This window comes from Oncorhynchus kisutch, linkage group LG2 (assembly GCF_002021735.2).
Source record: "Oncorhynchus kisutch isolate 150728-3 linkage group LG2, Okis_V2, whole genome shotgun sequence".
In the NCBI taxonomy this organism is placed as follows: Eukaryota; Metazoa; Chordata; class Actinopteri; order Salmoniformes; family Salmonidae; genus Oncorhynchus; species Oncorhynchus kisutch.
Window position 1 is genome coordinate 18,670,324 of NC_034175.2, and position 15,595 is coordinate 18,685,918.

At 42.7% G+C, this 15,595-nt stretch overlaps 1 protein-coding gene across 3 annotated transcripts; it reads right to left on the minus strand.

Annotated features, from left to right (window-relative positions):
• Positions 1–5,275: 5,275 nt before the first annotated feature.
• On the minus strand, positions 5,276–14,989 carry LOC109903650 (nestin). Of its 3 annotated transcripts, none has more exons than XM_031789730.1 (5): positions 13,978–14,978; positions 12,956–13,080; positions 11,162–11,235; positions 6,849–10,523; positions 5,276–6,758 (listed from the first exon to the last, which is right to left on the minus strand). In XM_031789730.1, exons 1-5 carry the CDS (start codon positions 14,791–14,793, stop codon positions 5,974–5,976), a joined length of 5,475 nt encoding a protein of 1,824 aa, XP_031645590.1. In that variant the 5' UTR covers positions 14,794–14,978; the 3' UTR covers positions 5,276–5,973. The 3 variants fall into 3 exon arrangements, with proteins under 3 accessions (XP_031645590.1, XP_031645584.1, XP_031645580.1); XM_031789724.1 differs by having other exon boundaries at positions 6,804–10,523; XM_031789720.1 differs by having other exon boundaries at positions 5,276–10,523; positions 13,978–14,989.
• Between the last annotated feature and the right edge of the window lie 606 nt (positions 14,990–15,595).

The following is a 15,595-nucleotide window of genomic DNA, read 5'->3' on the forward strand; positions in this document are numbered from 1 at the left end:
AATGGAAATGTTTCTAGAAATCATTTACTATATCAAATCACATTTAAAGCATTACATTTTTCACAAGCAAAGGGATCAACTTAATTGACTTAAACTGCATGTTATGTGAGACTATGCCACGGTATTTGAATGACATAACGACAAAGGTTAATACTAATAAAACAAAAGCGTTAATATAAAATGACTCTTTGTAAATCATAACTGTCATGGGAGGAAAAGAGAAAGTCGAATGATCTTGGAAGGAGAGACTTGGGGGAGTTCTCATGGAGAAATGTTGTATTGAGGCGTCTATTCATTGCATGATAACCTTTCCACTGACATAATCTCTATTTAAAGAAGTGCAAGATTTCAATTTCTTAATCATCATTGGACAGTAAACAAATGCTTAATAAATAATACCATGTTTAGTCCCAATATTCTAAATGAGAGAGATGAAGTAATGAGACAAGAGGATTGGAGCGATGAGGTGGGGGTGTATTGTCCCCTCCTCCAGACAGTTGACCATAGTGGCAGCTGTTCTGTCCTGTGTAGCTCATGTCTCAGACAGACACACACTTCTGTCTCCAGTGACAATGGCCAACTAGTAATCATTTATAATCGAGACCACTCAGTCTGTGGAAGTATATCTCGCAGGTTAGCATTTTTTGTCATGAATCTTATTCTGGAGGCAGCTCTGCAGAGTGGTCACTAGCTGGCACAGCCACAAAGTCATACAATCTGATTTGAAACCTAACCTTAACCACACTGCTAACTCTAATGCCTATCACGTGGCCAGGGATGAGCCAGGGTGTGGCTCTAATATTATGCATGGCCACATTTGCTTGTATATAACTGATGGAGTGAATTCACAGGGGGCCATCTTTGATTGGATTAGAGTGGGCATCTGGTACCATCCGGCTGTCTCGAGGCAAAATAAAATAATCCACTGGCTCCTGCATCACAGTGTGGACAAAATATGCATCCGAATATGTACACTGAACAAAAATATAAACGTAACGTGAAATGTTGGTTTCATGTTTCATGGGTTGAAATTAAAGATCCCAGAAATGTTGCATACGCACAAAAAGCTTATTTCTCTCATTTTGTGCACAAATGTATTTACATCCCTGTTAGTGAGCATTTCTCCTTCGCTAAGATAATCCGTTTCAACTGTTCTGCCTCATTATTATACAACCATGCTGGTCATTTATGAACAGGACTGGCCACCCCACATAGCCTGGTTCCTCTCTAGGGTTCTTCCTAGGTTTTGGCCTTTCTAGGGAGTTTTTCCTAGCCACCGTGCTTCTACACCTGCATTGCTTGCTGTTTGGGGTTTTAGGCTGGGTTTCTGTACAGCACTTTGAGATATCAGCTGATGTACGAAGGGCTATATAAATACATTTGATTTGATTTGATCTACCAGACAGGTGTGGCAGGTATCAAGAAGCTGATTAAACAGCATTATCATTGCACAGTTGCAACTTGTGCTGTGGACAATAAAAGGCCACCCTAAAATGTGCAGTTTTGTCAGACAACACAATGCCACAGATGTCTCAAGTTTTGAGGGAGCACGCAATTGGCATGCTGACTGCAGGAATGTCCACCAGAGCTTTTGCCAGATAATTGAATGTCCATTTCTCTACCATAAGCCACTTCCAGCATCGTATTAGACCACAGTGTCCTCTGTTTCCTCTGTCTGGCATCTTGTAGGCGAGCGGTTTGATGATGTCAAGGTTGTGAACAGAGTGCCACGTGGTGGTGGAGTTATGGTATGGGCAGGCATAAGCTACGTACAACAAATACAATTGCATTTTATCGATGGCAATTTGAATGCACAGAGATACCGTGAAGAGATCCTGAGGCCCATTGTCATGTCATTCATCCACCACCATCACCTCATGTTTCAGCATGATAAAGCACAACCACATATCGCTGAAGCTGAAAATGTCCCAGTTCTTCCATGGCCTGCATGCTCACCAGACATGTCACCCATTGAGCATATTTGCATTGGTGTATAGTACTTAAGTAGTACTTTAAAGTATTTTTACTTAAGTAGTTTTTTGTGGTATCTGTACTTTACTTTGCTATTTATATTCTTGACAGCTTTGACTTTTACTTCACTACATTCCTAAAACAATGATGTACTTTTTACTCCATACATTTTCGCTAAAACCCAAAAAGTACATTTTGAATGCTTAGCAGGACAGAGAAATAAAAATTATCTTATCAAGAGAACATCCCTGGTCCACCCTACTGCCTCTTATCTGGCAGACTCACTAAACACATGCGTAATTTGTAAATGTCTGAGTGTTGGTGTGTTCTCCTGGCTAGCCATAAGAAAAAGAAAAATTAAACTGTGCCGTCTGGTTTGCTTAATATAAAGAATGTGAAATTATCTATACTTTTACTTTTGATACTTAAGTATATTTAAAACCAAATACTTTTAGACTTATACTCAAGTAGGATTTGACTGGGTGACTTTCACTTTTACTTGAGTCATTTTCTATTAAGGTATCTTTACTTTTACTCAAGTATAACAATTGGGCACTTTTTCCCACCACTGCATGTTTGGGATTCTCTGGATCAACGTGTACGACAGCGTGTTTCCGTTTCTGCCAATATCCAGCAACTTCGCACGTCCATTGAAGAGGAGTGGGACAACATTCCACAGACCACAATCAACAGCCTGATCAACTCCATGCGAAGGAGATGTGTCGCGCTGCATGAGGCAAGTGGTGGAAACACCAGATACTGACTGGTTTTCTGATCCAACAGATGCATATCTGTATTCCTAGTCATGTGAAATCCATAGATGTGTATTTAAATGGACTGATTTCCTTATATGAACTGTGACTCAGTAAAATCTTTGAAATTGTTTGCATGTTGCGTTTATATTTCTGTTCAGTATAAAAACATATTTGTCATTATTCAGATTCTTGTCAGTGAGGCCAAACTCATATTCATAACCATAATAAATACACCCTTCTTTTAGAGCTAGGAGCCTGACTGTCTCTTTCCTGCATATCAGCGTTACCATTAGACGACTGCACATTTCAGAACAACTTATACTCTATTACAATCAAGGTCATTGGCTGGGCGCGTGTGATTATTTATGTTACCCTGTTGCTGATTGCCAGACGTGACCTTATCTCGTCATAAGGGGACCTTTTATGTGGGAATGATTCACACATTCTTTGGAGCAGCTGATGTGGTTGTGAGATAGCAGCTGAAACCCTGTCAGAAGCGTCTGTCTGAAGTGCTTTGTCATTTGTCTGTCCTTGGTACTGTAAGTGGCACTTGTCCTTAGTGATGTATTCATACAATTATTTGAGTCTAATAGAACGAGTACATACTGTATATGCATCAGGTTGAATATATTTTTATATTCTGTTTACAGCATGGCACGTATAACATATTTCTCTTCCTTATAGCCCATTGTTTACAGGGGGTGGGCCAGTCGTAAATTTAGAACAAAAGAGAAAATGTAGGCCTGTCAAGGAGCCACCCATTCCTCTGTCTGATTTTACAGGTCTTCCATCACATGGAGTAAATCAATAGAAAGGGGATAATGGATGACAGATGGTTGTCGAAGGAGAACAAACACACTCCCTGTAGAGAGCTGGTATAGTTTTACACCCCTCCTGTGTCAAAGTCACACACACACCCCAGCCCTGCAGCTGAGCCCCTCCCCCCAGGTTAGCCAGAAAGGCCCAGCTGAAATGGAGCCTCTGGTCGCAGCCGGACATAGTGACCAAGCACTTTCAGCGTCTGGCATCAGATGTGGTCATCCTGGCTGTTTGTCGGGAAACTATTCTTCTATTAACAGCACTGGACATATGTTCCTGGGATAGACATAGCTTGTCCATCCACAACATCTCTTTAAATAAGTATTGTTATTTCATATACTGTAGATCATCTTATGCCGAAATAACCTAGTTAGTTTATTCTTATTCCCCAAACTGAATATATAAAGTTGTATTGTCATAGCTAGTTACAAGGCTGTGTAGGAGCCATAGACGTTAAGAGCACGTTTAGAGCATGCCAGACAGCTGTCGTAATGCCATTCCAGCACCCAGCCCTTCTCTCTGTGAATGGCTGTGGTTTCCCCCTTTATTCAATCAGTCATTGCACAGATTTGGGCAGTGAGCAGGCAACCGGCAGCTAAAATAGACACCATTGTTCTGAAGACTGACTAATGAATGACAAAAAAAGGGGGAAAGAAGGCCGTGAGGCGGGAAGAGGAGGAGGGGAGGTCATCCATTGTTCCTTGTTGCCTATTTTCTCCCTTGGTCTTCCCATGGGATGGTTGTTTGTTATGGAGGGCCCAGTGAGGCTTTGTTAGCTAGCCTGCTTTGAGGTCAGTAAAGCTGGGATGGTGCCAAGTCTCCCCTCCCACACCGCCCCTGGGTCTCACTCACTTTAATGTAATACACAGAGGAAACAGATAGATGCTGAGGGAGAAGCCAGCTGTTTTCTTGACTTGGTCTAAGGGTATGCTTTCCTCTGTCTTTAAAGAGCTTTGTCAAGACACTGGATATTTATTCTCAGAACCCGTTGCGCGCTATTCTTTCCTCTATCAGAAGAGACTACTGGATAATAGACCGTCATTGTAAAATAACTGACAGTTTCTTAACTGACTTGCCTTGTTAAATAATTCTTATTTTTTTTAAATGGACCAGAGTGTTTATTTGTTTATATTTCTTACTTTTTCGACCTTAATTTTACAAAAGCTTTATTTATAAAATGTTAATATTTCAATGTAGAGTATATCAACACTGCATCATGAAATAAGTCATAAAAAGTTCTTAAGCAAATCTACAATTATAAACATATTTGTCAATTAGTTTTATTTTTCCATGTAAATTTTTTTGTGTGCATTTCTACAGAGAACACTAGCCAAAAAACAACACAAGTGTTTTTTGCAGTAATCATTAACAAAGCATAGCTAATATGGCACCATGTTGTTTCATTGTCTGTTAGTTATATTTATTCAAATGAAGGCAAGCTGTTCTTCTAGGATTTCAAACCACTGCACTGCTGCTTGTAGTGTTTGAGTTGTAATTCAAATTATAATCATAAATGACACTTCTCATTGGAGTAAGTCATGGGGAATGAGTACTTTCTGAGGGTACTGTATATATCAACTGGAGTCCTTATCAAATAAACTTGCTTACGATGTTAAGATAAAAGTTGTCACTAGAAAAACAAGCTCCCAGGTCTTGTGCATTGAAATACCTGGGTTCTCACTTTTTCTCTAATTGATTTCCTTCAATCAGTGCAATCAAATCAAGAATGCTTTGACTTTCAAATGTTTATCTTTATTTGGTTTTTAACTAAGTTACTTTTGTTCTCCAAAGAATAGAAAAATGGCTATTCAACATACATTTGTAAAACTTACAAAAATGGCCCTCAATGTCTTGAAATGGAGTAGGTACACTGGTGGTTAGTGTCAGCAGGGTGTGACCAAGGCACAACTTTGGTTTTTGAAAACAGCATAAATATTTGACGGTCCATGCTATCTCGCATCCTTGGGACGTCCCTACCCCATTGAAGTTGACATTTTAAATGGTGTAGGTAAGGGTTATGATTATATTTAGGGTTAAGGTAAGGGTAGGGTAGGGGTTAAGGTTGGGGTTTAGGGTAGGAACATCCCAAGGATTCCAGAGAGCACTGAATTGTCATGACATTCAGTGACATATTATCCTTTCATTTACTTTTCACTGTAAGGATCAATGTGAATCAATGCTCATATTCAAAGCCTGTAAAGTGTAAATAGTATTACACTCTCAATAACACTTGTTACTTCTACTTTACTCCTTATAGAAACCATGCTGAAATTGTTCCTGTTCTTCCCCAGATGACCTGGAGTCTCCCTCATCTTCAGAACCTTCAGAAGTAACATTCACACCCTCTACTATATCTCTACACACCAGCTGCTTCACCTGTGAGGGCATCTGTTTGTCCTCTTCTTCAAGGGTGGAAGCTTTAGGTGTGTCACTGTCCATCTTTATGTTCCAATTGGCCGCCTGTGGATTCCAAATCCACCCAGGATAGGTTATCAGCCAAGGCTAGGTTCTGATTGGGTAGCTTGGTCACATGGTCATATGGCTCGTCCGGTTGATAGGAGGCTCCTGTTTCCAGATTGGAACCCCAGAAGTTGCTGTGTACACCAGAGCTGAGGAAGCTGTGGAGGTCCTGGCCTTTGCTGTCAGTTTTGGATGATCTCTCCGAGTCTCTCTTGTGACCTGCAAAAGGATCTCCAGATTCCAGGTGTTTGTTTGGACTTTCTAAGACTTCCCATCTGTCTGTCTGAAGACATTCATGACTTGCCTGATAGCTAGTGACCTCCTCTGCAGAATGTTCTATAAGAGTATTGCAATCCTCATAGTGAGAGACCGCCACATCTAACAAGTCTTCCTGATCTGCAGTTAGATTTGCTTTGTTGGCACGTTGCAAATACTGGCTTGCATTTGGAGACTCATCATCTGTGCTGTTGGACTCTTCTATATCCGAGTTGTTAATGTTGGTTTGACTCTCAGGCCTGCTGTTTAAACTGCTGTGGATAGAATGGCTTTCAGTAAAGTCTTCATGAGTCAGCATAGAAAGGTTCTGGTCATCCTGTCCTTCTATTTTGTCTGGTACAGCTTCAGTTCCCAGTTCCTCACTGAAGACCTTACCTTGAGCCAAATATTCTTCTTTGGATATTTCTGCTGAACTTTCTCTAAGAGATGTGTGTTCAGGTGTCATTCGAATCCTAGAGTGCATTGAATACATAACCTCTGAGGGTATATACTCTGGCTCAGATTGATTCAGTTCCTCTCCACCTGAGGGTATATACTCTGGCTCAGATTGATTCAGTTCCTCTCCACCTGAGGGTATATACTCTGGCTCAGATTGATTCAGTTCCTCTCCACCTGAGGGTATATACTCTGGCTCAGATTGATTCAGTTCCTCTCCACCTGAGGGTATATACTCTGGCTCAGATTGATTCAGTTCCTCTCCACCTGAGGGTATATACTCTGGCTCAGATTGATTCAGTTTCTCTCTGTCTGAAGTTATATTCTCTTGCTCGGATTGATTCATGTTCTCTTTGCCTTGGGGTATATACTCTGGAACGGATTGATGAATTTTCTCTCCGCCTAAAGGTATATGCTCTTGCTGGGATTGATTCAGTTTTTCTCCGTTTGAAGGTATATGCTCTTGCTCAGATTTATTCAAATTCTCTCCGCCTGAAGTTATATACTCTGGCTCGGATTGATTTAGTTTCTCTCCGCCTAAAGGTATATTATCTTGCTCGGTGAGATTCAGTTTCTCTCTGTCTGAGGGTATATGTTTTTGCGCATATAGATTCGGTTTCTCTCTGCCTGAAGTTATGTACTCTGGCTCAGATTGATTCATTTTCTCTCCGTCTGATGGTATGGGTTCTTGCTCATATAGATTCAGGTTCTCTCCGCCCGAGGGTACATACTCTTGTTTAGACTGATTCAGTTTCTTTCCGTTTGAAGGTATATGCTCGTGCTCAGATTGATTCAGTTTCTCTCTGCTTGAGGGTATATGTTCTTGCGCATACAGATTTGGTTTCTCTCTGCCTGAAGTTATGTACTCTGGCTCGGATTGATTCATTTTCTCTCCATCTGAGGGTAAATATTCTTGTTCAGATTCATTCAGTTTCTCTCCGCTTAAAGGAATATTCTCTTGCTCGGATTGATTCAGTTTCTCTTCGTCTGAGGGTATATGGTCTTGCTCGGATTGATACATTTTCCCTTCTCCTGAAGTTATATACTCTGGCTCGGATTGATTCAGTTTCTCTCCGTCTGAGGGTATATACTCTTGTTCAGATTGATTCAGTTTCTCTCTGCCTGAATTTATATATTCTTGCACGGATTGATTCAGTTTCTCGCCGCCTGAGGTCGTATGCTCTTGTTCAGATTGATTCAGTTTCTCTCCGCCTGAGGTCATATGCTCTTGCTCAGATTGATTCAGTTTCTCGCCGCCTGAGGTCGTATGCTCTTGCTCAGATTGATTCAGTTTCTCGCCGCCTGAGGTCGTATGCTCTTGCTCAGATTGATTCAGTTTCTCGCCGCCTGAGGTCGTATGCTCTTGCTCAGATTGATTCAGTTTCTCTCTGCCTGAGGTCGCATGCTCTTGTTCAGATTCATTCAGTTTCTCTCCGCCTGTGGTCGTATGCTCTTGTTCAGATTCATTCAGTTTCTCTCCGCCTGTGGTCGTATGCTCTTGTTCAGATTGATTCAGTTTCTCTCCGCCTGAGGTCGTGTGCTCTTGTTCAGATTGATTCAGTTTCTCTCCGCCTGTGGTCGTATGCTCTTGTTCAGATTGATTCAGTCTCACTGAGTGTATCTGCTCTACCTCCTCACTGTATAATATGTCTTGTGTCTGGGAAAGTTCAGTGTGAGACACAATTTGAAGACTCAGTACTGACTCGCTCTCAATCATCTGCCCATTAAAGTGTTCACTGTAACTGGATATAGATAAATTCTCTAACTCTTGCTCCACCAATCTATCAATTCTTTCTTCATTATTGTCCTCATCAGAGCACATCATGGAGTACTCTCCAGGTTCTGTAAGTTCCTCATAGGATTGTTCCTCTTCTGCCTCCTGAATCAACTGATCTACTGCATTCTCCTTATCGTTCTCCTGTGTAGCATGCTCCTTTGTTTGGCTAGCATCCATGTCCTCTTGGTGAGTGGAGCCCACGTTACGTTCCTGATCTATGACATCCCCTTCTGACTCTTCATACAGATCCTCCATGGTGTCAAACTGTTTGGACTTGACTTCGCCCCAGGTGCCTGATCCTGTCTGGCAAACCTCCCTGTCCTGTTCACCATCACTGGAGTCACTTTCTCCCATGTGTGAAGCCTGAGTGTTGGCATCTGTCTCGTCACTCTTGTAACGGATCAGGGGGTGTGTGTCGGCCAGTGTGTTGTCCTGAGCGTAGCTGTCATCTTCTAGCTCAGCCCTCCATGAAACAGAAGTATTTTGACAGTAGTTTGCCTCATCATGATCCTCTTTGTCATTGTCGGATAGATTCCGTTTCTCTCTGCCTAAAGGTATATGCTCTTGCTCAAATTGATTCAGTTTCTCTACATTTGAATGTATATGTTCTTGATCAGACTGATTTGGTTGGGTTTCTCTGTTATTCCACATCTCTTCCTCTTTCATATGATCCTTTCCTTCATCCATTCTTTCTCTAATTCCATTCTCTTCAGTGTATCCTCCCACTCTATCCCATTCATCATTTACATTCCCATTGGGGTGCAATGCATATTGTATCTCACGTTTATTATACATATCATTTTCATCATCCCCTTTTGTGAAATTTATATCACCTTCCTCCAGTCTTTCAACATGGTGAAATACCTCTTCTGACCAGTGAGAAGCTTGAGCAGATTCATATGAGATAATCGCCTCTCGGTTGAACTTATCGATTCTTTCTGTCACACAATTTTCCTTATTGAACCCTGCCAATCTTTCACAATCATCCTTACCATACCCATATGGGTGCAATTCATCTTCCAATTGCTCCTCATCTTTGTTAGACATGTAGTTTTCATCATCCTCTTTTGTGAGATTAATAACATCTTCATCCACTCTTTTAACATGGTGAAATGCCTCTTCTGAACCGTGGGAGGCTTGAGTAGATGCATATGACATATTGTCCTCTTGATTGAACTCTTTTGGCTTGTTGTACTCAAAAGCTTGACTGCTTGTGAAGGTCTCAAATGCAGGCTCTAGCACTGATTTAGTTTCAGACTCCAAGCCTTCTTTCCCCACCCATTCAGCGTCTTTCCTTGCTGTTTCGAGATCTCTTTCCTCCAATGCATTCATGGGACCGTAAGGCAGATCTAGTAGAGGTTCCTCCTTTTCAGAAGACGTTTCAAAAGGTACATCATTATCATCATTTGCCGAGAAAGCAGAATGTGCCCCTGTCACTGAACCTGCTCTCTCATCACTCACTGAAGGACTGTAGAGCTCTTGAGCATCAGTGCTGAACACAGTTGGCATACTGAAGCTGATCTCAACCTGGTGACTCATGGCAGGTTCCAGAACTGGTTTGTCTTTAGCAACCCAGGTTCTGACTATGTTCTGATCCTCTTCCTCCTTTTCTAAATCCCACATGGATTGTTCCTTATGGTCAGAACCAAGCCAAGATACAACATCAGCTCCTGCCTCTTCAGTGGGAGGTGAGAGAGGCTCAGCATAGTTGACTTCTTCATGGACATCTTGGGGTCTGAAGTGGTCGACTGAAATTCCATCCTGTGGTACTTTGGGGTAAGGCGTTGACCAAATAACCTGCCGGTTGGACACTAAGTCAAAGTCAACATGCTCTTCCTCTGTCTTTCGACAACTATCAGGTGTTTCGTTCAGGGTTACCTGGTTTTGAGTCCAGATTGGTGATGCGGACATCGTTGTTACATTGGATCGTGGGCTTGCTCTATGGATGGTAGAGAAGGGACTGATCATGTGACTGGTAGCCAGCTGTGTCTGGAAGCTTTGCTTAACCCCTCGAGAGCTGGGGACTCCATCTGTGAATGACATAGGAAGATTAATGAATAGGTAGACCATGCATAATGGTAAGGGGTAGGCCACAGGCCAGGGACTATCATAGATAGACATCAATAAAGTTGAAATGACACTGACAGTAATCTTGACACTACCAGGAAACATTCACCAATACTTTGATTGCTTTTTGAATGCAAATCTCTGCCTATTCCAAAATGTCTTCAGTTTTATCTTAGGTTGACAGATCTCGAAATCCCATCCCAAAGGCAATATTAGGAGACATGTTCTCCTGAGGTTAGACAGTAATGGAAAGATATTGATCATGACTTCCTTCCCCTCCAGTCTGAATTACCGGAAAGCAAAGCCATTTGGCTCAATGACCTTTGGGGACCCTCTTAGGTAGCTTGTGTTACAGAGCACAAAGCGTCTATCTCAGCCCCCTTACCAACCCACACCATCCCCCGGTATTTTTGGTCTAATGTGATTATATACAGTACAATACAGAGTCAGGACTCTCCTATCTCTTGGTTTTGAGTAAAAATATACAGTAACAGGAATACATGTCATGGAGGTGATGGCTTTGACGCCTATCAATATCATGTTGTATTACAACACAGTCACTGATATAGCTGGTTGATTTCTGCATGAAGTGATCATTTACCAGATGTGTAGGTACTCCTTAGCTGATTTGTTGAAGAGAAATCCCCCATCAGACTTTTATTGTCCAGTAAAGCTCTGAAGGAAAATAACAGACATAGACAAATGAGAGAAGGATTCATGAAGGGAAAGTGATGTAATATGTTTTGCATCACTATCTAGAAAATCTTATGTCCTGGTTAGAAGCAGCTTGAATACTAATGTGACGAATAAGCAAGATCATTTTAGTTTGGCCATACTAGGGGGCTTTCTGAAATAAGTGTCGTAGGGTGGGGTCAGAGGAGTGAAGTGGGAGGGCTTTTGTTGCCAACATGTTATTGTTGTTATTGAAATGTGGGGACGACATTGTCATTGACGAGCCATCTGCAGTGCACACCACTACCATCAATTCCCCCGCTCACATACTCACAGCCTAAAATAGAGGCATGCACGCCCTGACATTCTGATTAGCCCAAGCAGAACGAATACCATTTGTATTCACAGATGTGGACCATGCCCATTCACACACACATTTAAACCAGCATCTCTAATGAAACAATCATCTTAAATACTTATAAACTGGTGCACATGAATATCCCAATATGATCCCAGCATTCCATTCCAAGTGTTGCTCAATGTGTTCTATTGCGTGTTGGGATGCACTGTGTAGGTGCAGAAAATATGAATTTGACGCATTTAGCAAATCTCTTTGAGACTTGCTCTCTGCTTCTCCCCCTGCCTCTTATTCCTGTTACTCTAGACTCCCATAGTGTCACGTCCTGATATAATAAATTATCATGGACACTTACAACGCTGCATTTTGGTCCGATCCTTCCTACTCCTCATCAGACGAAGAAGAAGTTTGTTACACATAGCTCATACGTTGATCATTCCCTGCTGATACCTTGGGGTCACTATGGAGGGGGAAGAGACCAGGGGAAAGAGAAAGGCGCCACTCTAGAGGCCCATATGAAGTTACCCTGCTCAAGACAGCCGAGACTGGCCTTTTCAAGGGGATGACCTTTAGGCCAGACGGCTGAGCCCTATTGGACAACAGGCCTTGGGCATCTACATATTGTTCCACATTCTCACAGGGGGAGGGGTGATGGGGCTCAGTCTGAACTTCCAGTTGAAAGGCCATCTTTGAATGTGATAAACTAGACGTCTAAATCAGCATGGACATGGGGCTAATAATGACGGCTTTCTCACATATCGGTGGAAAGGTATATAAAAGAAAAAGAACATGTTTGGCAAATAACTCTTGGAAAAGAAGGGGAAGATATTAGTGAAAATGGGATGAGTGGGACATTTGCCTCAATTTTCATATTCTGATCGACAGGCTTTTTTGCAGACATGTCTCTTTTTCATCTGTTTCATCAGAGCATGTTCAAACCAACTTGAGGTGACCCTTTTATTTGAACCTTCCCACACCTCTCTTACATAAAAAATGACACCACCTCTGATCACCTTTGGCTGTGGACCAATGGTCTTTCATGGCTTCCTCCCCTCGTTTCCTTTCCCTCTACAGCTGATGAGTAAAATAATTGGATGGATGGCCATCATAACACTTTCACCTGCCATGGTCTTTCAGATCAGTGGTTGTGAAGAAAAGCAGACAAGGAAAACAAGTTAAGACTAAAGTCCAACTTGAGATCCTTGTATGTAAGTAATATTTTCAAGCAAAGCTCCAATTGACATTAATGCATGATTTACTAGTTACCCTTTAGCATTTGGCCCAAAATGTATATAGATTAGTGCTAAAGGTATGATGAGGGAGGTACTGTAGCGTCTGATATTGGTACTGTGACATGTACCGTACCTGTATGTGGCCACCTCCATGCCTAGAGACATCTTCAGCTGCACCAGGCCCCTACTTTCTGTCAGAAGAGTGTCAATCTGATTTCCCAGCGCCCCCTTCTCCATCTCCAACACCTCCAGATGGGCCTGGGGAACAGGAAAAGGGAAGAGAATTGATTAGAAATAGCATTGATGTCATCCAACAATAGCACATGAACAATAGCACATCTACTGAAGGCACTGAATTCTAGTTCCTGGCCCCATGTCAAGAGCTTATGCCCAGCATAGAACATAGAATGTTCAATGTTGTGTTCCCTGCATCTTATGATTGGGCCCCAGTGTGGATTTTTGACCTTTCTAGACAAATGCTGACCTGGAACAAATTCCCTGAGCCCCAGCCTATGCAGAGCCCAATATGTTGTTTCTGTCCAAACATTTCATTAGCATTTCAAATGAAAGGGAGCACAATATAAGCCTTCTCAGCGATACTGCGTTGGTGTGTTTCTTCATCATAGATATCATCAGACTCATTTGGACAAAAACACCTCTGTGCGTTTTCATAAAATTACCATCTTTTCCCCGTTTTTATTTTGGGCCATGTCCATTTGAAAAACGTTCTGCTATGACTGACATTTCAAACGTTTTGTTTTACTTTGGTTTGCTCAACTGGAAGCAGCTTTAGCTGTCTCGATTAACTGCCAAAATACACAACAAGCACATTGTCAATTGTCTTTGGACTGAAGTCATTCGAAGGTCCTAAATCCCACACAGCAGTCACATTCAAACAACACACTCAAGACATTTTAAAGAATGTATGATTATTCAAGCGTCACTCAATATGTAATTTAATAGTATGGTTAGGAATCTCACTTTTATGGCTCAGTTCAGGTTCAGGTGATTGATCTAATTGATACTGTTAGATGATTGCATTGGCAAATGACACTGTTATAACAAAGTTACCTATGAGATACTGACATGAATAAACCCACACCCATAAATATGCCCACAGCAAAGATCAAGGTCGGCTACTTTAACTGTTCTTACCTGCAGGTTTTGTATCTCTTGCCTCTGCATGTCTCTCTGTTTGGCCACACTCCTCTCTAGACACTGCCTTCTATCCTGGGCTGATTGCAGCTCATTCTCCAGGGCCTGAAGTTTCAGCTGGCTCTCAATTTTCTCCTGGCCCACCTGGGCCAACCGGGTTCTGGCCTGGTTTAGAGACTCGTCCAGGCTGTCTACCTGGCCCTGAAACACCATGGCCGCCTCATGCCACGCCCTGACAGCCATCTGGGAGTACTCCTCACCCAGGTCCTGGAGGCTGGGAAGCTGGGTGCCCGTTTGGGGTGGAGGGGGTGGCAGTGCAGGTCTGACATGGATTAGTGTAGCCTGGAAGCCGGCAACATCTTCCTGGTGGGTTTGTATCTGGAACTGGATTTGTTTCTCTAGCTGGCTCACCTTCTCTCTTAACCAGATCTGAGCCCTCCTCTCCTCCTCCATCTGCTTCCTGCTGTCTGCCAGCTTCTTCTTCACCTCCCCATGGGCGTCCGCCTCCCACTGTCTCTGCAGCCCCAGGACTTGGAGCTCCTCACCCAGGCTCCCTAACTCCAGCTCCACCCGGTCCTTCTCCCTCCAGGCTTCCTCCACCTCCTGCCTGGCCAGGCTCAGCTTGTCTTCCAGGCCCATCCGCCCCCCCTGGCCACTGACCCTCAGGGCCTGGAGCTCCTGGCATAGTAGCTTGTTCTCCTCCTCCAGCAGCCTCACTCGGCCCAGGTAGGTCTCCAGGCGCTGGTTGAGATTCAGCATCTGGAGCTTGTTGTCGGTCCGGTGGCTGTGGTGGTGTCGGAGGCTGTGTAGCTCCATGTCAGAGAGAGAGGACAGATAGTGATGCTGGTTGAGTAAAGAGGGCCTCGCTCTGGAGCGAGCAGTTTCTGTCAATGTGTGTGAGGTGCTGATTCTGTCTCTCTCTCCAAGCCTGTGTGTGAGGGTCAGAATGTGCTGTGAGGCTGCTTGCCTCCTCTAGTGTGACCGCTGGTGAGATACTCTCCTTTCATACTGGAATTAACGCAGGGGAGGGCAGAGGGGAAGAAAAGGGAGGAGGGATGGAGAGGAGGGAAGAGAGGGAGGTGGGAGTGAGAAGTGATGTCATTTAGGGGTTAACTCTAGCACTGCTGGAATGTCTTCTGCGTCTTATTCACTGGGAGAAATTCACATTTTGATTGAATGATATCTGTTATCTCTCTACAAACACATATTCAGTTATTTTTATGAAATCATGTATTTCTTTACACCAGTTTTTTTTCCTGATACACACATGTTGTGCGCAATTGTGAGACTACTGATTGTAATATGTAAGGCTAAATGCAATAGCATAAATACAATACTCTATGATGAATAGACTTGACAGGAAGCCTAGAGGAAACATTTATATTTGAACTAAGACAACTCCGATTGTCACACGTGATGTAGGTTTAACAATTATTGGCTAAATCAATCTAATTAGATAATTGATTGACTTAATAAAGGATAGACTACCATCTTGATTAAAAAAGTGATGTAGCTACTTTCCAGATCAATATTGGCCTCACTACTACCATCTGGTGACAGTATTTCAACATTGCAGCAGCCCCACGTCTACATGGTCTACATGGTAACAACTTGTGAT